Consider the following 24,444-nt stretch of genomic DNA (forward strand, 5'->3'; position numbering starts at 1 on the left):
CGTGCAACACGACCGCCGCCGCACGGCGGTCTTCAGCGCCGCCCCTCCTCCGCCCTCCGGACGCGAGGTGTTCACGCGCAGCGCCCCTCATCCGCCCACCGGCCCGCCCGAATATACCGATCTTGTAAGAGCGTCGCGGGCCCACCTGGCTCCGGTTGGCACAACGGGCGCGAACTATGCTGGCGGCGGACACGGCCGCCACCGCACATCGCTCATTAGCAGCGCCCCTCCCCCGCCAGATGGCCGCACGGCGCTCATGCACCCCAAGCCTCTTCCGCCCCATCTGCCCGACCACCAGTGCCACTGTGGGTGCCACTGATCAACCATTATTGGTGGCCGTCTTCGTAGCCGGCCATAGCCCGTCGAGGACGCCGTCGCAATTTGAAGAAGCCGGCCGAGGGCTCACTCTCTGAGCTCGAAGAATCATCTCCGTCGAATTTCCGTTGCTAGCTTATTTTGGTCCTTTCGTAGTGTTCCGTGTGCATCCATCATGCACTAGTTGTGTTTCGTTTATTTTAAGAATGGGTTTGTCTAGGGCACATCTAAATGTGCCCTATTTATTGCATATTTAAGTGACTCAATCAAGTATAAAAAGGGAAAAAGAAAAAAGAAAGAAAATACCTGCATGAATCTCTGGGAAAAATCCACCTCGAACTTAGATGTGCAATACTTAGGGCATATCTAGATGTGCTTTAGCAAAACTGTTTAAGAATATATATATATATTAGTTCTTGTGCCGGCATCAGCATGCAATATAGTGGTGTTTTGATTATTGCATCTTGCACTTTTTTATTGGAACAAATCTCCAGTTTCACAAAGGTGGTTATTTTGAGCATAGACACGATCGATATATATGAAACACAATTTTGACCAGCAATTTATATATCATTATGTTTATCAAACCATTAAAACCATATATGTATTACGAAATGGATTTGCTAATTCCCATCTAGATGAGAAATTAAAGTTTACTCTAAAAAAAGAAATTAACAAAGTCACATCTAACTCCTATATCTTTGAATATTTATGTAAAAAAGAAAAGGAAAAAAAGCCCGCACAAATCTTCACGTAAAATCAAATGGTATAGGAGTTAGATGACAGCTAGCCAAACCCATTACGAAAGTATTTCTCAAAGATTTATGCAAAAATTACTCATATGAGGTACTGGAGATTATTGGAAGGTTTTAATTTGGGCACATCCGAATGGCCATTTTATTACTTACGAAGTTGAATGGAGAATTCGCCATCTTCGATGGATCCGGCTAGCCATCGGTTGAGATTTAACAGATTTCTAATCAACTCTGTGTGTGCTGAATCCCTATGATGCCATTGTTCATAAACAGAAAACATGTTTGCGTGATAAATTATTGCTTGATGCCGAACCCATCAGTTGGATAAAATCCCGAGCGACTATCTTCCATTGGTTGCACCCAAAGACCATGGACCTCACAGAAATTTGAAACTTTATGTTAAAAGTACAAACATTACGAGCTCCTTACGCGGATGGTGTCATCCATTAAAGGTACTCCCTCCGTCCGGAAATACTTGTCACCAAAATAAATAAAAGGGGATGTATCCAGATGTATGTTAGTTCTAGATACATTACCTTTTATCCATTTTGATGATAAGTATTTTCGGACGGAGGGGTAGCTTATACAACCAGTTTTCGAACACAGGGTTGTTTTCAACCACTTTTACTCTTTTGGGGCTTTCCAAACCAATAGTAATGTATCTTTGTTCCAACGAATGACATGCATAGGAGAGAAAAAAAATCCCAATGCAGCGAATGAGAGGCCTTATCTTTTCGCACCTTCACGTGCAAGTGCAACGCGTACGTACGGTACGATTGGCCAACCAGCTGAGCTGCAGGCATACGACGGACGTCCAGGCTCTCAGGCTTACTCGGTCTACTGGTGTGCTATATAAACACAGCCTCATATGCTTCTTGCAATGCTTATCACAGTCAGGCAGAGAGAGAGAGAGAGAGAGAGAGAGAGAGAGCGCAAACAAACAAACCGCAAAGCTACTTCTTCCTCCTCCATCCGGGCATCTGCCTCGCTCGATCGCCATGTCTCCACACGTCTCACCGCTGCGGCTCGCCGTCGCCGTTCTCCTCCTACTCGTGCTGATCTGCGGACGGCGACCATGCGGCGGCATCGGTGCCATGCCCGTGCCAGTGCGCGCGGACAGGAGCGGGCGAGCTCGGCGTGGTCACCGCCGGGGGAGCACAGTGCCGACGGGCGCCGGCGTCCGGAGGACGCCGGGCTTCTCGCTGCGCGGCACTCGTGTCACGCCGTCCGGCCCGTCAGAGCGCCACAACGCGTGGACCGATGCTAGCGACCCCGACGGGCGCAGCCAGAGTCTGGAGGCGCGGGCGTCACCCTGACCGCCGACGACGGCCGGCGTGGAGCATGCATATAACTATATAAGATGTAACCGGTGGGATTGACTTTTCCTTTCAGTGGCCAGGAGCTAGTAGCTCGGTTTGGTGTGTAATTTTTTTGTGCTAGTATGTGCTGCAGTTTTTTTTTTTTTTTTTTTTTGCGAATATGTGCTAGTATGTGCTGCAGTTAATCGGAGTTGCTTATCGCATTGTTGGTATGAGATTGATAATGCTAGTATCAATCAGTTCCCCTACGTGTAAAATAATTTAGTCAGTGTCTGCATGTACTCAGAAAGGATAAATAAAGAGTTATTAGCTGTTTTTAAATCTTCTTCCTGGTAACTGAATCCTCATTTGGGTCACTGGAATTTCACCGGCATCAGGAAAAGTTCCAGACACCCAACCAGACTTGAGCGATTTTCGTCATATGTATGTACTCCCTTTATAAAGAAATATAAGAGTGTTCAGATCACTAAAGTAGTCATCTAAACGCTCTTATATTTCTTTACGGAGGGAGTAGTATTTATTTGCATATTGCTGCATTAATATGGGACTGAATATACATAAGTTGCTCTGCCCCCCCCCCCCCCCCCCCCCCCCCCTTTTCGGCGGCGATGCCACTTGTCCCCATATCCAGGTCATTCGATTTCAGGCAACTTACAAATAACAGTTGCTCATATCTGAAACAAAATGCATTGTTTGCATGTTTCTGTCATGTACTCCCTTCGGTTCTAAATACAAGTCTTTTTAGAGATTTCTATATGAACTACATATGAATGTATAGACATATTTTAGAGTGTAAGTTGACTCGTTTTGCTCCGTATGTAGTTGATATTGTAATCTCTAAAAAAGACTTGTATTTATGAACGGAGGGAGTAGTATATTTGATGGAGTGGTTGTTCAGTTAGGAAGCTGCGGCTTGACTGACTGGGTCTCTCCCTCCCTTGCAGTCACGCTGTGCTGATGATTCTACATATCCTACACTTGATAGAGCTACACATGCAGAAATGCTGTGGATTAACTGGATTCAGCATGGGCCCCTTGTTGGTCCGTCACTGCCAGGGAGCTTGCCCTGCGTGCAACAGATTCATTCACCTGCTCCCACTGAACCCACCAGCAGTTGACCAATTCACAAACTGAATGTCTGCTATTTCTGTCACGCACACACACACACACACACGCGCACACACACACACACACACACACACACACACACACACACACACACGATGTTCTTCGATTCTAGACTCTTACAGTACGGTGCCCACACAATTTACACTGGATGTATACCGATGCAGATCAACACAACATTTTTCAACTCAGATTTATTACATGTTTTCAGATAATGTAAATGGTTGCTGTGAAATTCGCAGCACCTCCACCCATAAGACTACATGGTGGAACCACTGCTGAAATTTGGAGCTGCGTCGGGATCATGGTTGCTTAGGAGTGCATCTTGGCTAAATCCTGGCAAAACATTGTGACAGTTCATAGGCCACCTTCTCCTCCTCAGAGACGCCGTTCTCCTGAAGAGTGGAAAACAACAGAAAACAGATTGGCTATTGGTCAGTCTCTCGCATAAACACGGGTCGTCACGAGAAGAGTGATTGTGCACTGATAATTATAAGATCCTGGGAGGAATTTAGGCAGTGTCATTGTAATTGGTACAGGGAGTACCTTCAGGCCTTCATGGTCATCGATGACACAACTGGAAGCACTGGTACTACCATTCTGCAAGTAATACCCTGAGCAGAAGTTCGGAATGCTTGTGCCATTTTGATAAACATATGCATGTGTCAGCCCCTCTTGTTGTGATCTTATGGTAGTTTGGGCAGCAGAAGATGCTGTCCTCCTCCTCTCATTGTTACAGTCTTGATTATCACTGCCCTTTGGTGCACAGACTCTTTCCCTGTCACATGAAGAAGAGTGCAGAAGCAAGCGGAATCAGAACCATACAAGAATTTGTGCAGTTACAATAAGTTGAAACTGCTGAAAGTTAATAATGACTCATGTACCAGTTTTCAAAAAAAAATATAATGACTCATGTACCTTGGTAAAGATGCATGTCGCCTCCGCAGTGGAGTACCTCTTTCTCCTCTGAGGTGGTTCTCCTCAAGATGTACAAACTGCAGTCTCATATCATCAACCCCACTGCAACGTGGTAGTATTAGATTATGAGCAAGATTATACCGCTGATAAGGGGTATTAAACTAGGTTAGACATCCTAAGTCCTAAAGATTTCTGTGTGAAAACAAAATGTGACATGGGCATACAAATTATACAATTTCATGTGTATGCTAAGCATCTACACTAGTGCTGGTGTGCTGGCAGCAGATGGCAAAACAACCTAACCTTGGATAGACGAAACTAGTCTGTCCTCCAGCTCTGATATAATCCTGAAGCATCTGTGGGTGGTACTCCAAAATCTGTTTGCTTTCAAGAAAAGGAAAAATCCAATTTTAAGTTAGACGGATATAGTCAGCCTAAAACATACACTGAAGTGATGGTTCTCTACCTCTCGGTATATCAGATCTCTTATACCATCCTTTGTTAGCTTCCATCTCTCAAATTCGAACTCAAGTTTTGAAAAGGGGTGTGGTGAAGGCTCATGTTCCAAGTTAGGAAATCCTTCAAAATATGGATCAGCTAAAGCCTAGAATACATATATAAAATATTAAATTTATGTACTCATCGATTTCGGAATCAGTCATCATAAAAGCAAGAACTCTTTTTTGTCAAAAATATACCTCTTCAGCAGTAGGTCGATCTTTAGGATCAAATGCGAGTAAGCGTTCTAGGAGACGGACAGCCTGAGGATCAGCGTTACAAAACATACTAGGAAAGGGGATAGGATGTTTCCTCTTCATGCCAGTCAAATATCTCCTGGCCTTCTCATTACGAATCTGCAGTTGTTATAGCCATGTTAAAATTCATTGCCTGAGCACTACTGTGCAATGGCATGTGCTAGAAGTAGCAAAAATCTCAAACAGGTTACTATCTAGGAAACGATTTACTTAGAGAACCAACCACATAGAAGTCGTGCGTTTGTGAGCCAGGTTGGGGAAGTAGTTCTGTCACATTGTATTGCATTTTACAGAAAGCCAGAATTCTATCTGTGGCCAAGTCTATATATGCTTATTTTAAAGAAACCACCAGTAAAAAGCAACCAGTATGGTACTAACAAAAAACAGGAAAACAGTGAAATCTGTGTCCACTCGTGAATGGATGATATGTAGACATACCTGGGACAGGGTTTCATGTGATGGAGTTCCAAGGACATCTGTTATCAGATCTAGTTGGTGCTTGACATTCGTCCCAGGAAATAATGGTTTTCGAGTGAGAACTTCAGCAAATATGCACCCTATGCTCCAAATATCAATTGCAGGGGTGTACTGTACAGAGAAAATCAGCAGCGTTCATGGTGATGTAGGAAATTTGGGGGGAGGGGGTCTCAAGAGCTTTGCAAATAATGATTCTACAAGTGTCCACTGCAAGAAGATAAGTTCAGCAAAATTTGCATGTTTAGAAAGGAAAATTGGTGCCACTTTACTGCTTCAGTTTTCGCCATAATCGGCTGCATTTGGATACTTTCTAAAGGTGTTTTTTCAAAGATATTTCCTGAGTGGTTAGATACTAAAGCGCATGTTCACATTTGAAAGCACAGCTGTATTTGCTGCATAACTCTCAACACTTGTTAGTACAAATGTAGTTGTAATCCTTATACAACTGTAATAGCGTTAATATTTATCAGATTAATCTGCACCGTTACAATTTGAGACCACCAAAATAAATGGCGTTGAAATGTCGCTTTCCACTCCGATTAATGTGAGAATTTCTAACCCCCCTTAAGAGCGATATGTGGTGGCCGTTAACTTGTTTTAATAATATGGTAAGATAACATCATACACACACTATGACGGCTGGGGGAGTTTGCGAGCGATTCGACAAGAAAACATGCAATTTCTTTTGGCGAGTTCATTGTGAGGCGAAAGGTGGCAACTGCTCCGTGGCTTGGCGAAACGTGTGCCGCCTGGTCAAGCTCGGTGGTCTGGGCATTGCAGATACGAGGAAGATGGGCTGGGCTCTGAGGAGTAGGTGGCCTTGGCTCCAAGCATTGGCCCATCCAAGCCATGGGCTCACTCCCTATTAAGATGGAAGGCATGTCGACAGTCTCCTTCGTGCAGCGAGCAAGGTCATGTTGTGCGACGGCCGCCGTACCCTATTTTGGTTGGACAGGTGAATAACAGGATGTCAGTGGCCGATCTGTCCCCCATGGTACCTGCTGCAGTCAGCATGCGTGTCATCAATCGCCGCACGGTGAGTGAAGCATGCACTGAAGGACACTGGATCCATGATATCTCAAGCGCCCTCATTGTGGAGGGCATTATGGAGTTACTCCACCTTGTGGAGATCGTCGGCAGCCCTATCCTCTCCGCCGACACGCGACGACCAGTACGTCTGGACTATCTCCGCCTCCCGCCAGTACAACCCTCGATCTGCTTACATGGCTCTTTTCGCCGGCGGTGTCTAAAAACCACTCTCAGCACCAATCTGGGGTAGCTGGGCTCCTCTGAAATGCAAAGTCTTTGCAGGGCTAGCAGCAGCCAACTGTGTTGACCGTCTCCAAAGGCGAGGCCTACCCAGCCCTAATCAATGCCCGTTGTGCGACCAGGACGACGGGACAAACTCGCATCTGTTAACAGGGTGCGCCTCCGCACATCAGGTCTGGCACTCGGTCCTAAGCTACTTCTCGCTCCAGCATCTCTGCCCACAGCCCGGTGATAATTTCCCCACCTGGTTTGAAGTTGCTGTGGAGAGAGCTGGTGCTCAGAGATCCAACGGAGAGCACTCGATCATCATCCTCACAATGTGGCGGCTATGGAGGCTGCACAACACTTCGTATTTGATGATGCCTCACTAGACGCACTGGAGTTGGTGGACGCCAGTCTCACCGAAGCCCATCTCTGGATGATGCCTGGTGCCAAGGTGCTGAGGGCCTTGCCACAACACGGACACCCTCCTGAGCCTTTGCCTTGAGCCATAGCCCATAGTCTAGGACATTTACAGTTCTTTTGTTTTCTATTTTGCGTTTCTTGGCAGTGTGAGACATCTGCCTTCTTGGCATTTTTCTTCTACTACAATGACCAGCACTTATGTGCCCTTCGGAAAGAAAAAACATTATATACACATTTAAAGCATTAGAATGATTCATGCATTGGAAACAAGTCTGCAATAACAAGCAACAACGGCGTACAGATTTAGTACTGCAAGAGGCTTCCTTTCTGTATTATTGACTATAGTGCGCTCAGAATTGAAGACTAAGGGGCTGTTTCGTTCTAGAATTAACAATGTCACACTTTGCACAATTTTTTTTGCCAAACTTGCCTAAGGTTAGTTCAACGAAATTGGAGCCTAAGGGATCTTGCCACACTTTGTAAGTGTATGGCATGTGGGACCTTATTGGTGGAAAAAGAATCCTGCCGAAGGTGTGGCTTGAACCAAAGACCTACCTACGTCAATAAATTGCCCAACCTTAGGTGTGTGATGTGTGTCAACCATAGGCAAACTTGGCCTCAAACAAACAGACACCAACTTACTTTGAAGAAAAATGAGCCACATAATTCAGGAGCACGGTACCACCTTGTAGCCACATAGTCCTTCAAATTGCAAAGTGCACTAGGTAAGTAACTTGAGGAGAGAAATAGAAAATAACTACTTAATACAGCGACAAACGCCTTACAGTCCAAAATATAGCCAAGGGAGGATCATCACGCGATGCTCGTGCAAGCCCAAAGTCACAGATCTTTAGTTTGCAGTTCGAATTGACAAGTATGTTGCTCGGTTTTAAGTCACGATGAAATACATTAGCTGCGACAAGATAAATCATACGCAGAAAAGTAAGACAGGGTTTCATGAGAGTTCAAAATAAGACTGTACAAAGGATTCACACTTGATAAGACGTGATTGCTGATGATAAGGTGAATGATACGCCGACGGTTTCTGAACTAACCTGCATGGATGTACTTGAGGGCATGAAGAAGTTGATACAAGAAATACCGGTGATGCCCTGCAGTGAGGTTTTCATTTACTTGCATCACTTTTTGTAGGTCCGACTCCATGAGCTCAAAAACAACATAAATATCTCTAAACTCCCTTCGGGCAGGGGGGAGCAGGATGTGTTTGATCTCAACTATGTTTGGGTGGCGGAGAAGCCGAAGAAGCTTGATTTCCCAAAGAATGCGGGTGCCATCTGAGGCATGCTCAAACATATCATGTATCTTCTTGATCGCAACCCGCTCCCCAGTTTGGGTATCTACTGCAGCAGCAACTACTCCGAAGCTTCCCCTGCCAATGATCTCTTCGATCTGATACTGGCTTGCCTCCCCATATTCTGTGAAGAACTCCATGCCCAATGTTACCTAAAAGATCACAATTTCAGAATGCATGAACAGAAGAATGACGAACGACAATGTTGGTAGAATCTTGAATTCTATAAACATCTGAAGCAAAAACAATATATAGAGCATGTGTGAGGGAAAATTCTAGGTAGTCAATTACACAGAAAAAAAAGGATAAGCCAAGAGAAATAACACTAATTCATGTATCGCCAAATTTGTTAAAACCAGGCGCATTATAAAAGCAATGCAAAAGTTGGAGGGCAGATGTACCTAAGAGGGATTATCAAATGATTAATCTAGTAAAAACAAATCAATCAGAAAGCAAGTTCAGAAATAAATAAGCCATATATGTTACCATGAAGAAGCAAATTTACAACGGAATAGCTTCCGCAAACTACTGGAGAAGAAAAGATCAAGAAGAATTGTCACAGAAGAACTTAAGCAATTCCCAAGAGCTAAACCACAGTAAAGCGGAAGATTGTTATTCTCTTCTGATGATAATGGACAAGTCTAACAGAAGATTGATAGAAAAGCATTAGATCGGCAAACAAACTTTGAGCAAGCAGCACAGCGAAACCAATAAAGTTCAAGTAACAGAAATGGAATAATTGAACGGATTAGTTTGTATTACTACCATCACACACAACAATAAAGGGCAGCCCGGTGCATGTAGCTCCCGCTTGCGCAGGGTCCGAGGATCACTTTGGGTCTATTGTACGCAGCCTTTCCCTACATTTCGGTAAGAGGCTGTTTCCATCACAAAACAATAGTCAATATGGCAACATAATTTGAAGCAAATGACCATCATAATCAATGTTCGGAATGGGAGGAAATGAGCTCCGTGTCAACTTTCAAAGCCACCTAGAAAATATCAATCCAAATAACTAGATACGAATGAGGCAGTGTTAAGTTCAAGCTAGACATACAAGTATATGACGTGCTAGATTGGAGAATTATTCAGTAAATATCTGCTGAACTGAATAAGAAGAAAACTCCACAGCACATGATTGCTTGGAAATTAATGAGTTCACACCAAGTTACCAATTAGCGAGGATGCGATAAGCTAATCGGGATTATATCCAAAGTCTGCACGCCAAGGCCAAAAGGTGGTGCCTGCAGCCACAAGAAGCAAATTAAACAGATAGGAAGCAATCGGGCGTTTGTGCTGATTGGGTACAAGACGGAGTCAAGATGGTGAGCAATGGAGGATGGGAGGAGTGAAGAAGAACAAAGAAGATGTGCTAGGGACTGGGAGGGTGGGATAGAGGTAGGGGAAAGGGAAAGGAGGGCTAAAGTAGTCAAATTCATGGGCTCACGTTTGCAACGCCAAGTGTGGCTCTCGTGGAGAGTTCATCTTCTCCACGCGGATGCTACATCTGGAGAAGCACCAATAACTGATCTTTTTAACCTTTTTGGCGGAAAACGCAATTTGTACACCACAGATGGAAACAGATCTTTTGTAGCAAGAATTTCAATAGCAAGATTTGTCATGCGTTTATTGGGGAGATGAACGCTATCTACTTGCAGGTGAGATTTCAAGTCCTAAAAGATATATGTCATTTCGTGAGTCCTAAAATTAGAGTATAGGGAAGCTGCTCGCGCCTCTTCGCTCCTTGATGGCTCAGTCGATTCCTTGCTGCCTAGTGAAATCTCACGCTGGGCGTCCAGCTGCACTCCGGTGCCTTCTTGTGTGCACCTCCACTCTGCTGTGGTGGGGTGGCTTGCACACCGGAGCCGGACAGGAAACGAGTGTGTGGCACAAGGAAAATAGGTAACAACACCCAGCATCGAGGAACAAGGTGGTAGTGAGCCAACAAGGCTTACTTGTGTAATACAGCAAGGAAGAGAAATTTTGGGAAGAGAGAGGACTAGAAATGACGAGAAAAAAATGGCTGGAAAAGAGCAAGAGAGAAAGACGGTGGAAATGTCTAGAAAGACCACGTTAATACGGGTTAACTGTGGGAGTGGTAAAAAGTAAAAAAAAAAGGAATGGTGAAATTGAAGGGTGTTCGTATATAAAAAAAGAAAAATGATTAATTAATGATCTGCGTGTCACAATCCATACCTTGTGATTCAATCCAACCAAGCATTGAGAAGAAAAAGTGAGTATTTGTTCCATATAAATTACTCCTATGAAATAAATTTCTCCCCTCTCTCATTTTGAGGGGGAGAACAAATTTCTCCTCACTTACTAATACTAGTAGATATAGATATAAATTTATCCATAATAAAATCCACATGGTTCATTTAGGCAAGTGCGGCATTTTATTATCTAGTAAGCTTACCAACTATCTCTAGATAAAATAGGCATGTTATGCCTTTCCATTTTTCTAAGATATCCATAACGAACAAAGGGCCAAGATATGAGGGGTGTTTGGTCGGATACCAAAGTTTGCCACAACTTGAGTAAGAATGGTCCAAAGCAATATAGGCAATGTGTTCCTGTCTCATCAAACAAAAGACAATCAGATGTTTCGCTCAAGATCCCATTTTTCCTCTTTCACATCCAACTCTCTGAATGTATGACATTATCATCTGTACATATGTCAGCTACCTCAGCAACCCTCCCTTTCATCATCCTAACACCTTCACATTATGCGGTGACAGCGCGGCAAATGTAGATGACCAGAGATCACGACATCCTTCGCACTAACAGAGGAACAGTCACCCATTAAAGTTACAGCATAGAGTTACCAACTCTTTGCCTTTGCTGCCATGCAACATGTGATCTGCTGCAATAGCACCTGCGCCTTGTCATGGTAGTTCGCACTTCCATGTAGTAAGAGTGCAGTAGCTGCCCAAATTCGTAGACTATTTCTCATGAAGTTCAGTGTCCTCCCTAAACTGTCACCTAAGCTGCAATGGATCAAGATTCGATTGACTCATTTGTTTAAAATGGATAGCTAAGATGAAGTGAAAGGTGAAGCATTCCTCTTTCACTGGAAGCAAGGGATTCGAGTCCACAGCTCAAAAGAAAAGATTTTGAGCATCTAAAGACATTTGAAAAAAAGTTCAGAGATACTAAAGTTACACACAGAATTTAAAGGAATGGAAACCCAATTGTCAAAACCTGTCAAAATAGAATGGATGCAAGAATAATCAAGAATGACTCGTCATAAAACCTGTTCAATAACAAATGAGTCCGATGTAAAAGACTAATAGAGAAAGAAAATAAGTATTTAGATTTTTGAACTGCATCAATCAGGTACTGACAAATAGCAAAATCTTGCCATGAAACAAGGGAACTCGATAGGTTGCAACAGAAAAGCCACACAACCACACAAAGTTTGCAGAAAGATGCTCAAGCGTCGTACCTTGTTTAAGAGAGAGCCTACTAAATGCTCATGGAGTCACCAGAGAAATCAACAAGGAAGCGAGTAAAATAACTGAGAGATAATTGCTACACACCTATGCTCTTTTCCCTGCAACCATCGTGGCCAGGAACCAACACCCGCTTCAAGACAAAAATGCTGTCCCTTTCTGAATGTCAAACTTAATCAATTTTAGAAGGATCTGGCTCCATGGACCAAGGTGGAACCGAGAGTTCTTATTGGTGGAGCTAGTCCCTGCAGACAACATTAAAGTGATAAGGACACCAGAGTTTTTGCGGGAATGTCGAATAAAAATGGTAAATCTAACTAGTATGAACTACTGGAGGAAGTTAGGCACTATCAAACAAATTTGACCTCGTGCAGGGAAAAACAAGACCACAGGCTCTACAGAAAAAATAGGAGAACTGCACCTTCCTGAAGCAAGCAGCTGCCAAGAACTAATCCGCTTAAATTTGCATAGTCAGATATGAAAAGCTATAATAATTGTCACTCTACAGAATAATCCTCATGGGACACATGACTACAGCAGGAATAGTTTCATGCACATGGCCAGAAGAGCAGAGCAGGAAATAAAGCCTTATGGTATACCAACAGCAGCCAGCTAAAGTAATTTCCCTGTAAATATCATGACCAATGAACTAGCATCTCTATCCAGAGTAATAACGATGTGATCTCCTTATGAAGGTCAGACTTGAAAAGAATCTGGTTCCATGGTGCAACCAAGACATGTTGACGGCAGAATTAGGCCCTGCCGACAACATGAAAAGGACAAGGACACGGGAGCTTCCGCAAGACTATCCAAGAAATTAATCTAAAGAGAATCACACCAGTACGGAGGGAAATCACCCGGCACCAAACAAGTGTTTGACCCCATGAGACGTATAATATAGACAGAAAATGAAAAAAAAATGCGCCTTGGTGGAGCAAGCAACTGCAAAAAAGACTAGTTCATTTGGGGTTGCATAGTCAGATGTGAACAGCTATAACAATTGTTGCTTCTGTAGAATGATAGATTCCAGCACATGGGCAGAGCAGGAACCTAAGCCGTATGATTCGCATTACCAACACCAGAAGCCACCTAAGGAATAGCACCACCACGTAGCCAGATTAGAATAAAGCGTCAGCAAATCAACTTGTACTCCACTACTCCAGATATGAAAAAGGGAACAGGAAACTGTGGATAAGAGAAGACCTGCATGATCCTGGTTGGAGAAATAAAAGATGAGTTTGGGTTAGAAGCGCACAGGTTGCAGGTTCTTGGAACATGAACCTGAAAGCCTTGAATCGCACAGCGCCACTGCCGCATCCATCTATCAATTGGGCGAGCTTTGCAGAAGGAAAAGCCTCTGTTGCTCGTCTCAGTGGTACGCCATGGACATGGATGTGCTAGCTAGTAGAATAAGAGGCGATGTTTTACCCGAATAAATTGCTTGCTGCGAGACCTCCTAGACAAACCAAAGAAAGACGGCACAGGAAAAAGCTTTATTTATTCCACGGGTTCACGCAAGTCAAATGGGCAGGAGGAAATCAAGAAATGCAGCCGTCATTTCCACTGAAGTTCGTATGGAAAATTTCTGCCGAAGTTTCCGGTGAAAAGCCGGCGGGAGGTTTGGACCGGGTGAACTCCCCGAGCACGCAGGACAAGTCAAATTCGAGCGAGCGAGCTTACACACTGTGTTCAACCAGTAGGCGGCATCGGGGTTGTCGTACGGAAGAATCAACGAGCACGACGGGGACGTTTCTAGGCAAGCCAAATCCAGCCGTTTCTACAAGAAACATGCGGGCTTACTGAGATCGACGGCGGCGACTGATGTTCCGAGGGACTCACCGGCGTCCATGAGGTGTGGGCCGTGTCGAGCGGCTGCGGAGGCCTGGCGTTGGAGACGCGGGTGGAGGCGGCGAGGCCAGTGAGGAGGAGGGAGACGAGCTCGCGCCGTCGCCGGGGCGGAGCCGCCGCCGCGGGTGCTTCCCCCTTCCCCTGCCATGTGTGGTGCCCCTCCGGCGACGCCGAGCAGCATTGGGCAGCGCGCTGCTCGCTGCTGTCGCTCGCTGCTACCGCGGGTGCTCTCCAGGGCGGCGCTCCCCCTCTGCGGGGGATTCCGATTCGCCTTTCTCTCCGACGAGTCGCGGAGCCCGGAGGTCGCTGCGGTCACTGCCGCCGAGAAGGGGGGAGGGGGCGTGGTTCCAGGCACGGGGGAATGCAGTTACGGGCCACGGCAGGCCCGTCCTAGCCTAAACGGGCCAGGCACGGAACGGCACGCCCGTCCTAGGCTAAACGGGCCGGCTACCGCATACTGCACTCCTCAGCCCAGCCATGGCCCCCTTAGTAAATGGGCCCGTCTGGCGGCACGTTTAGCCTGTTGGCCCGCGTAGGATTCAGCCTATTCGGCGAAATCACTAGTTGAGGAGTCCTCGTTGCAAAGATCACTCCAACTCTCCAGGTTGTGACAAGTGGCGCGCTGCATGTGCGCCACTTGTCGCAACCTAAGAGTCTTCCCCTTTTTAGTACATCCATTTATTCAAAACGTTTTATTTCTCAAACCGTGCGTCCAACTCTCAAACTGCTTTCACCGTTGGACTCCTCGCGTAGAGATCTTCAAAACTAGATCCCATGTTGATAGGTTTTGACGAACTTTTTTTACGAAAAAAGTCGAACGAAAAAACCGAACCGGAAGCACGGGTTTTTTCCCTTTCCGAAAGAGTCACGCGTGTGCCTCTCACGAAATCACAACCGTGCCTCTCGCGGAAGCAAAACCGTGACTCTCGCGGAAGGAAAAAAAGAAAAGAAAGCGCGTTTTTTCATTTTCAAGGAGGCACGGCCGTGACTCTCGCGAAAGCACACCCGTGCCTCTCGCAAAAGCAAAACAGTGACTCTCGCGAAAGGAAAAAAACAAAAAACGTGTTTTTTTTTGTTTCCGAGAGGCACGGCCGTGACTCTCGTGAAAGCACACCTGTGCCTCTCGCGGAAGCAAAACCGTGACTCTCGTGAAAGGAAAAAAAATAGAAAACGCGTTTTTTCGTTTCCGAGAGGCACGGCCGTGACTCTCGCGAAAGCAAAACCGTGCATCTTGCGAAAGCAAAACCATGACTCTCGCGAAAGGAAAAAAACAAAGAAAACGTGTTTTTCGCGCAAGACAAAACAAAGAATACTGTTATAGTTGGCAAGAGATGTACAATCACCGTTGTTAGATACATGGCATACGTCTATTTCTAGAGGAAAGGCGCTTGATTAAGCGTCTACCTTTTATATATAAACACCGATGTTTAAAAATTTACTGATTTATTTTTCAGAGCATCTTCCCTAAACACCTTGTATTGTACAAGGCCTTAGGCAGCAGCCAAGGCCCAGTGGTGCCTCTACGGAAAAGATGAAACGAAAACACACGCACACACACCCGTTATGATGCGTGATCCGCCAGGTAAATACGGTGACAAATTACTCCCTCCGTCTTAAAATAAGTGTCTCAATATACAAACTTGAGACACTTATTTTGGAACGTAGGGAGTATCATTTAGATTGTAATAATGGTTTTAAAAATACGATACGATGCCACACAAACAAACACACCACATAAGTTACTAGCTCAATTCTAGTTTATTGGTCCCCTTCCTATTTTTTGTGAAATTTTGATCATAAATTTAACTAACAAAATGTTAGTGCATGTCATAAGAAATTATATTATTGAATTCGTATTTGAACATAGGTTTCGATGATATTATTTTTGCTATGTATAACTTATATTTTATCTTTGTTCAAGAATTCATTCGATTAACCTGTTAAATTGTCGATTAATCCCTACTCGTAGGGTCATCGAGTAGCCGATAAACTGATTAATTAATTAATTGGCCAATTAACTTTCTGATTAGCTTGTTAATCCCCTACTCGCCAGCCAACCGAGCAGCTACCAGTTAACGATTTCCTCAATAATGTATTTTATTAGTTAAAATTATGATTAAACTATGACCCTAAATACTAGGGGATGGTTAGAGGGATTGTGGTATCCCCAGCTCACCAGGGTTCAAATCCTGGTGCTCGCATTTATTCTTGGATTTATTTCAGAATTTTCGGCGATGCGAATTCAGTAAGAGAAGACGTTCCCGACGACTACAAGGCGCCTACGGGTGTATGAATGTGCGGTGTGCTAATATAGTTATGCAGTGTGGATCCTAGTGCTACCATTGCATCATTTAGACGGGAATTACCAACGGTGACCAGGCAAAAATTACATTTTCTACAACGTCATAAAAGTTGAAATTTTTTGTAAATACACACACATGTATATTACTTATGTTTAAAATTTCATAACATTTTACTTTCACACGTAGCGTACAAAAAAAGACAAATATGTATTTTAAAATGGACTGTTTTTTGTTTGTTTTTGGGCCGGAATTTTGTTTTTTTATACAACTTACGAATTATGTTTTCTCAAGACAAAATTTTATGGACCCATAGTAAACACATACAAGTTTTCACAGAATTTGTTTCAAATTTTTTGGAACTTTTATACATGGTTTTTGAACTTTTCAAAAAATATGAGCACCATGGTGCTCAAGCACTAAAACTTCGCACCCATCATTTACATACTTACATGAATGATACTTCTGCACTTTCGCTTCTGCACAAACTATAACAGTATAGGAGTAGTTATCCACCGTTCTTCTTGCCTTGACGACTGACGACCCGGGAATTGCAGCTAAATAATCACTGCCAGGTCTACAATAGACGCCTCACGGATCCATCTATCGGCCCAAAAGAAACATATTTATTCATTGGAAACTGCTTCCTTTCATCTGGATGTAGCGCGATGCTCAAAAAAAATCTGGATGTAGCGCTAGCTCGGCAGTCGGCTCGTCCACACGGCATGCGTCCTATGGGACCCAAGATCCCTTCTCTCCCCCAACATTCGCCAATTCCCACCACTCATCTCTCTCTCTCTCTCGATGGTCGTGCCTCCTCCATGTTTTTCAGGCACCCCGAGCACCCATGATACCGCTGCCAGTGGATCTCGCCACTGCAACGCCGGAGGGGGCCGCGTGGTTATGGCGGCTAGCTCAATACGAGTCGGGGCACTGGCTGACCTGCTTCGCGCAAAGTATTTCTCAAATGAAAATCTTTTCAAGGCTAAAGTAAAAGGGTCCTCATTTTGGAATGAAATCCAAACGGTAAAACCGTCATTCACTGTTGGGGCCGTTTCTAAGTTAATAATGGAAATCCACCCGCTTCTGGCTGGACGCATGGATTGGGCCTAATCCTTTGTGGATGAGCCATGCTCTTCCAGCTAGCAACCGACACGGAGCTCATGGTTGGCGATGCGCTTCGCTCCTCTCCTGCAGCCGTTAACTTCATGAGGAACCTCACCCCGGTTGAAGGCCGCTGTTGGGACGATCTGGTTCATAGGATCGGGGCTATATCCCTGAATGTAGGGGCCGATGCAGTCTCGTGAAGCTTGACTGCATCCCGCAAAATTCCCCGTCAAATCTAGTCAATGCAAACAAAAGACCGATCTGATAAAAGAAACTATGCAGCACATTATACGTCAACAGTCAACACTCCCCCTCACGTGTGGCTCCTTCAGGCCTAAGCGTGGACCGAAAGTGGGCTGCAATTTAATTGCGTCAGACATGTCTTGAACTCGCGACCTCTTGGCTCTGTTACCATGTAGAAGTGCATGCTCTAGACAATGCAATCAAAAGACCGATCTAATAGAAAAGACTAGGCAGCACATTATACGTCAACACTGGGATCCCACTGAAGACCAAATTTTTCCTTGGCAAATGTTTCGTAATCTCCTACCAACCTTTGAAGCAAAGCGTAATGGCCAATCCAATGGGACTTGCATTGTTTGCGGTCTGCCCGAAGAGCTAACCATGTGTTCTTCCGGTGCCACCTATCCCGTTTTGCTTGGAGTGCCATGAGAGAGCCGTTTGGGTAGAATTGGAACCCTTCGTCGGGGGCTGACTTGCTCGGCTTGTTGCAGACACAAAGGGGCGCATTTGCTAGGATCGTTCGGCGTAGCGTAGGGGCGCTACTGTGATCTCTATAAACTATTCATAACAAAATTACAATTGAGAAGAAATTTCCTTCTCATCCAGCTGGGGAAGCAACGCGACTCTAAGCTCATTGATACGTCTCCAACGTATCTATAATTTATGAAGTATTCATGCTGTTATTTTATCATTCTTAGATATTTTACAATTATTTTATAGCGACTTTATATTCTTTTTTGAGACTAACCTATTCACCCAGTGCCCAGTGTAAGTTGCTGTTTTTGCTTGTTTTTTACATCGCAGGAAATCAATATCAAACGGATTCCAAACACTGCGAAACTTTTTGAAGATTTTTTATGGACCAGAACACCCAAGATGGGCCAGAGCAGCACATGGGGGGGGGGGGTGCCTCGAGGGGGGCACAACCCACCAGGGCGCGCCTGGGGGCCCAGGCGTGCCCAGGTGGGTTGTGCCCACCTCGGTGGCCTCCCGTACCCCCTCTTTGTCCTATAAATTCACAAATATTCCAAAACCCTTCGGGGTTAACATAGATCAGAAGTTCAGCCGCCACAAAGCTCTGTAGCCACCAAAAACCAATCTAGACCCCGTTCCGGCACCCTGTCGGAGGGGGCAATCATCACCGGTGGCCATCTTCATCATCCCAACGGCCACCACGATGAGGAGGGAGTAGTCCATCCTCGGGGTTGAGGGTTTGTACCAGTAGCTATGTGACGCCCCCGATTCAATCGTACACTAATCATGCACGCAAACGTGTACGATCAAGATCAGGGACTCACGGGAAGATATCACAACACAACTCTAAAACATAAATAAGTCATACAAGCATCATAATACAAGCCAAGGGCCTCGAGGGCTCGAATACAAGTGCTCGATCATAGACGAGTCAGCGGAAGCAACAATATCTGAGTACAGACATAAGTTAAACAAGATTGCCTTAAGAAGGCTAGCACAAAAGTAGCAACGATCGAAAAGGCAAGGCCTCCTGCCTAGGACCTCCTAACTACTCCTTGAAGCCGAACTCCACATAGAATCATCCTCGGGATCTCTAGCTCCTGGACCCAGCATCTGGTTGCGACAACCAGGTATAGAAAGGGGAAAAGAGGGAGAAAAGCAACCGTCAGTACTCATCCGAAGTACTCGCAAGCAAGGAGCTACACTACATATGCATGGGTATATGTGTAAAGGGCCATATCGGTGGACTGAACTGCAGAATGCCAGAATAAGAGGGGGATAGTGTTGGGGAACGTAGTAATTTCAAAAATTTCCTACGCACACGCAAGATCATGGTGATGCATAGCAACGAGAGGGGAGAGTGTTGTCCACATACCCTTGTAGACCGAAAGCGGAAGCGTTAACACAACGCGGTTGATGTAGTCGTACGTCTTCACGATCCGACCGATCAAGTACCGAACGCATGGCACCTCCGAGTTCAGCACACGTTCAGCTCGATGACGTCCCTCGAACTCCGATCCAGCCGAGTGTTGAGGGAGAGTTTCGTCAGCACGACGGCGTGGTGACGATGATGATGTTCTACCGATGCAGGGCTTCGCCTAAGCACCGATACGATATTATCAAGGTGTAATATGGTGGAGGGGGGCACCGCACACGGCTAAGAGATCAATAGATCAATTGTTGTGTCTTTGGGGTGCCCCCCTGCCCCCGTATATAAAGGAGCAAGGGGGGAGGCTGCCGGCCTAGGAGGAGGGCGCGCCAAGGGGGGAGTCCTACTCCCATCGGGAGTAGGACTCCTCCTTTCCTTGTTGGACTAGGAGAAGGGAAGGGAGAAGGAGAAGGAAGGAAGGGGGCGCCCCCCCTCCCTAGTCCAATTCGGACTAGTCCATGGGGAGGGGTGCGGCCACCCTTTGGGGCCTTTCTCTCCTTTCCCGTATGGCCCATTAAGGCCCAATACGAATTCTCGTAACTCTCCGGTACTCCGAAAAATACCTGAATCACTCGGAACCTTTCCGATGTCCGAATATAGTCGTCAAATATATCGATCTTTACGTCTCGACCATTTCGAGACTCCTCGTCATGTCCCCGATCTCATCCGGGACTCCGAACTCCTTCGGTACATCAAAACCCATAAACTCATAATAAAACTGTCATCGTAACGTTAAGCGTGCGGACCCTACGGGTTCGAGAACTATGTAGACATGACCGAGACACGTCTCCGGTCAATAACCAATAGCGGGACCTGGATGCCCATATTGGCTCCCACATATTCTACGAAGATCTTTATCGGTCAAACCGCATAACAACATACGTTGTTCCCTTTGTCATCGGTATGTTACTTGCCCGAGATTCGATCGTCGGTATCTTAATACCTAGTTCAATCTCGTTACCGGCAAGTCTCTTTACTCGTTCCGTAATACATCATCTCGCAACAAAATCATTAGTTGCAATGCTTGCAAGGCTTAAGTGATGTGCATTACCGAGAGGGCCCAGAGATACCTCTCCGACAATCGGAGTGACAAATCCCAATCTCGAAATACGCCAACCCAACAAGTACCTTCGGAGACACCTGTAGAGCACCTTTATAATCACCCAGTTACGTTGTGACGTTTGGTAGCACACAAAGTGTTCATCCGGTAAACGGGAGTTGCATAATCTCATAGTCATAGGAACATGTATAAGTCATGAAGAAAGCAATAGCAACATACTAAACGATCGAGTGCTAAGCTAACGGAATGGGTCAAGTCAATCACATCATTCTCCTAATGATGTGATCCCGTTAATCAAATGACAACTCATGTCTATGGCTAGGAAACATAACCATCTTTGATCAACGAGCTAGTCAAGTAGAGGCATACTAGTGACACTCTGTTTGTCTATGTATTCACACATGTATCATGTTTCCGGTTAATACAATTCTAGCATGAATAATAAACATTTATCATGATATAAGGAAATAAATAATAACTTTATTATTGCCTCTAGGGCATATTTCCTTCAGATAGCTAATCCTGTCGAAGACTACGCTTCTGGCCACCTCCATCTTGCAGCATGTAGAAGAGAGTAGATGGTAAGTTCACCAAGTAGCATCGCATAGCATAATCCTACCCGGCGATCCCCTCCTCGTCGCCCTGTTAGAGAGCGATCACCGGGTTATATTTGGCACTTGGAAGGGTGTGTTTTATTAAGTATCCGGTTCTAGTTGTCATAAGGTCAAGGTACAACTCTGGGTCGTCCTTTTACCGAGGGACACGGCTATTCGAATAGATAAACTTCCCTGCAGGGGTGCACCACATAACCCAACACGCTCGATCCCATTTGGCCGGACACACTTTCCTGGGTCATGCCCGGCCGCGGAAGATCAACACGTCGCAGCCCCACCTAGGCACAACAGAGAGGTCAGCACGCCGGTCTAAATCCTATGCGCGCAGGGGTCTGGGACCATCGCCCATTACACACCTGCACGTTGCGTACGCGGCCGGAAGCAGACCTAGCCTAGTAGGCGTTCCAGTCCAATCCGGTGCGTGCCGCTCCGTCGCTGACGTCACGAAGGCTTCGGCTGATACCACGACGTCGAGTGCCCATAACTGTTCCCGCGTAGTTGGTTAGTGCGTATAGGCCAGTGGCCAGACTCAGATCAAATACCAAGATCTCGTTAAGCGTGTTATTTTGAAGTATCCGCGGACGCCGACCAGGGCCAGGCCCACCTCTCTCCTAGGTGGTCTCAACCTGCCCTGTCGCTCCGCCACAAAGTAACAGTCGGGGGCCGTCAGGAACCCAGGCCCACCTCTACCGGGATGGAGCCACCTGTCCTTTCAGCCCCTCATCAGAATCACTTGCGGGTACTCAACGAGCCGACCCGACTTTAGTCACCACATGTGTCATGTATATAAAGTATATAGTATATACCCGTGATCACCTCCCGAAGTGATCACGGCCCAGTAGTATAGCATGGCAGACGGACAAGAGTGTAGGGCCACTGATGGAACACTAGCATCCTATACTAAGCAGTAGGATAGCAGGTAAGGGTAACAACTGTAGCAACAATGACAGGCTATGCAACAGAATAGGCTTAACCGAAATCAGTAACATGCTACACTACTCTAATGCAAGCAGTATAGAGAAGAATAGGTGATATCTGGTGATCAAGGGGGGGCTTGCCTGGTTGCTCTTGCAAGGAGGAGGGGTCGTCAACAGCGTAATCGGTCGGGGCACCAGCAGCGGCGTCGGTCTCCTAGTCTAGCGAGAGAAGAGGGGGAAGAAACAATGAATACAATGCAAACAGATGCATAACGATGCATGACATGACAAAGCGTGATGCTAGGTGTGCCCAAACGCGATAGTAGGTGATACCGGCGAAGGGGGGAAACATCCGGGAAAGTATTCCCGATGTTTCGCGTTTTCGGGCAGATGAATCGGAGGGGGAAATTTGCGAATTCGATATGTTAGGGAGGTGTGGCGGACGAACGGACCGCGTATCCGGATTCGTCTTGTCGTTCTGAGCAACTTTCATGTACAAAGTATTTTCATCCGAGTTACGGATTATTTTATATTAATTTTTAAAGATTTAAATCATTTTAAAATTAACAGAATTAATTAAATTAGAAAATGCAATTATGACGTCAGCATGACATCGGGGTGATTTCAGCAGTCAATTGACTTGGTCAAACTGACGTGTGGTTCCCTCTGACCTTAACCTAGTTAATTAACAGGTTTAATTTTAACTATTCAAGTTAACTAGGCTAATTAAGCAAGGTTAATTAACTTAATTATATTACTACTTAATTCATTCATTTTAGTATTTATTTTTATTTTCCAATTTTGTTTCACTCTACTTTCTTTTTTTTATTTACAGGGGGAGGACCCCACCTGAAAGTGGCTCTGGCCACCTCCCACCTATGCACAAACGCACACAGGGGAGGGCAGAGGGCGCGGCGGCCGGACATGGCCCCGGCGACGCCATGCCCGCGGCCGACAGTGGGGTAGGCGGCAGGGGACGGCTGCGGGCGTACGTAGCGCACGGGCGACTGGGCTGGCGCGCGGGTCGGGCGCGAGCGGCGTGGGGAGCGCTTGCACTGGGCGCGGGTAGAGCGGGCCGCGGCTGGGCGAGCACGTGCGCGCGCGGTGGCGCGTCGAGCAGGGGAGGCCGGTGCGGGCGGCGACGCGTCGGAGGCGGCGAGCGCTGGAACAGGGAGAGGAGGGGAAGGTGAACGGGGCTCACCTCGAGCCGTAGGGGACTGGCAGCGGGCTCGAGGGGGCTCGGGATGGCCGGAGACGACGACGAATGAGGCGGCAGCGACGACGTCGGCGAGCGGGCGTCCAGCGCTCCAGATCGGGGCAGGACGGAGGAGCTACAAGGAGGAGAGCGGGGCGGTGCTTGGCGATCCGGTGACAGGGTCGGCGCCGGCGACGGTGGACGGCGGCCTTAGCGGAGCGGCGACTTGCATCGGGCGCGGGCGTGCGAGAGGAGGGGATCGAACAGGGGCGCCCCTCCCCGTTCGTCAGCGCGTGCGTGAATCGTGGGTGGCGGCGTGCAGGGGGAATGAGGGAGAGATGGGGATCGGGACAGGAGTAGCTAGGGTTAGTAGCAGGGGGTGTTGGGCTGGGCCGACCGGTTGGCTAGCTGGGCCGGTTGGCCCAGCGTTGGGGGGGGGGCTGTTTTACTTTGTTTTAATTCTGTTTAGTCTTTTCCTTTTATTTATTTCTTTTAGTTCTTATTTGTTTTTCTTTTAGTTTAAAAAAATACAAAAGTGGCACCTAAAATAGTGTTACAATTTATGCCACTACCACAAATAGTTTAGCACTGAAATAAAATAGTTTGAAATTGTTTATTATTTTAAAGCATTTGAATAACTGTTTTGTCACTGTTTATTTATTATAGTGCATTTAAATGCTTTATAAAAGTGTGGTTTCTCCACCAATATTACATATGATTATTTGTCACATGCAGAACATTTTAGCTTTGACATTTGAAAACTTTTATTGTTTGCTTGATTTTGAATTTGAATTCGAACCGGTTTCGAACTAACGCGGGTTTATCAACAGTAACCGAGGTGATGTGGCATCATTAGCAGGGAATTACTGTAGTCTAATTATCCGGGCGTCACAATTCCCCTCCACTACAAGAAATCTCGTCCCGAGATTTAAGAGGTAGAGAGGGGGAGGTCTAGTTACGAAATTCTCTCGGATCTGCTCGGCCTTGGTTGCTCTTCTCGAAGAGATCGATCCATTACATTGACGTCTTCATTTCTCTGCTTCAGGTCATCATGGTGAAGTCGTCATTTTCATCGGGAACTCCAACGTACTTACGAATAGGTAAGGGGCAGCTCAGCTACGACAGAATGCTTTTGAGGGAAACAATCTGGGGTTA

At 46.0% G+C, this 24,444-nt stretch overlaps 1 protein-coding gene and 1 pseudogene across 3 annotated transcripts; both read right to left on the reverse strand.

Moving 5' to 3' along the window:
- Positions 1-3,503: 3,503 nt before the first annotated feature.
- LOC109766822 (mitogen-activated protein kinase 13) lies at positions 3,504-9,913 on the reverse strand. Of its 3 annotated transcripts, XM_040391963.3 has the most exons (12): positions 9,823-9,913; positions 9,416-9,510; positions 8,394-8,802; positions 8,124-8,251; positions 7,981-8,040; positions 5,626-5,775; positions 5,131-5,286; positions 4,899-5,036; positions 4,736-4,809; positions 4,433-4,534; positions 4,061-4,292; positions 3,504-3,909 (listed from the first exon to the last, which is right to left on the reverse strand). In XM_040391963.3, the coding sequence occupies exons 2-12, from the start codon at positions 9,416-9,418 to the stop codon at positions 3,844-3,846; spliced, it is 1,518 nt and encodes a 505-aa protein (XP_040247897.1). In that variant the 5' UTR covers positions 9,419-9,510; positions 9,823-9,913; the 3' UTR covers positions 3,504-3,843. The 3 variants fall into 3 exon arrangements, with proteins under 3 accessions (XP_040247897.1, XP_040247898.1, XP_020181175.1); XM_040391964.3 differs by lacking the exon at positions 9,416-9,510 and having other exon boundaries at positions 9,823-9,912; XM_020325586.4 differs by lacking the exon at positions 9,823-9,913 and having other exon boundaries at positions 9,416-9,527.
- Positions 9,822-14,429, reverse strand: LOC141025838 (uncharacterized; annotated as a pseudogene).
- Positions 14,430-24,444: the final 10,015 nt, after the last annotated feature.

The sequence above is a fragment of the Aegilops tauschii genome, chromosome 6, assembly GCF_002575655.3.
Source record: "Aegilops tauschii subsp. strangulata cultivar AL8/78 chromosome 6, Aet v6.0, whole genome shotgun sequence".
NCBI lineage: Eukaryota > Viridiplantae > Streptophyta > Magnoliopsida > Poales > Poaceae > Aegilops > Aegilops tauschii.

Coding starts and splice junctions, on each gene's coding strand:
- LOC109766822 (XM_040391963.3), bottom strand. Junction 8,041..8,123: donor CCTTGGCTATATTTTGGACT/GTAAGGCGTTTG, acceptor TGCAATTTGAAG/GACTATGTGGCTACAAGGTG. Junction 4,810..4,898: donor GAGATCTGATATACCGAGAG/GTAGAGAACCAT, acceptor GAAAGCAAACAG/ATTTTGGAGTACCACCCACA.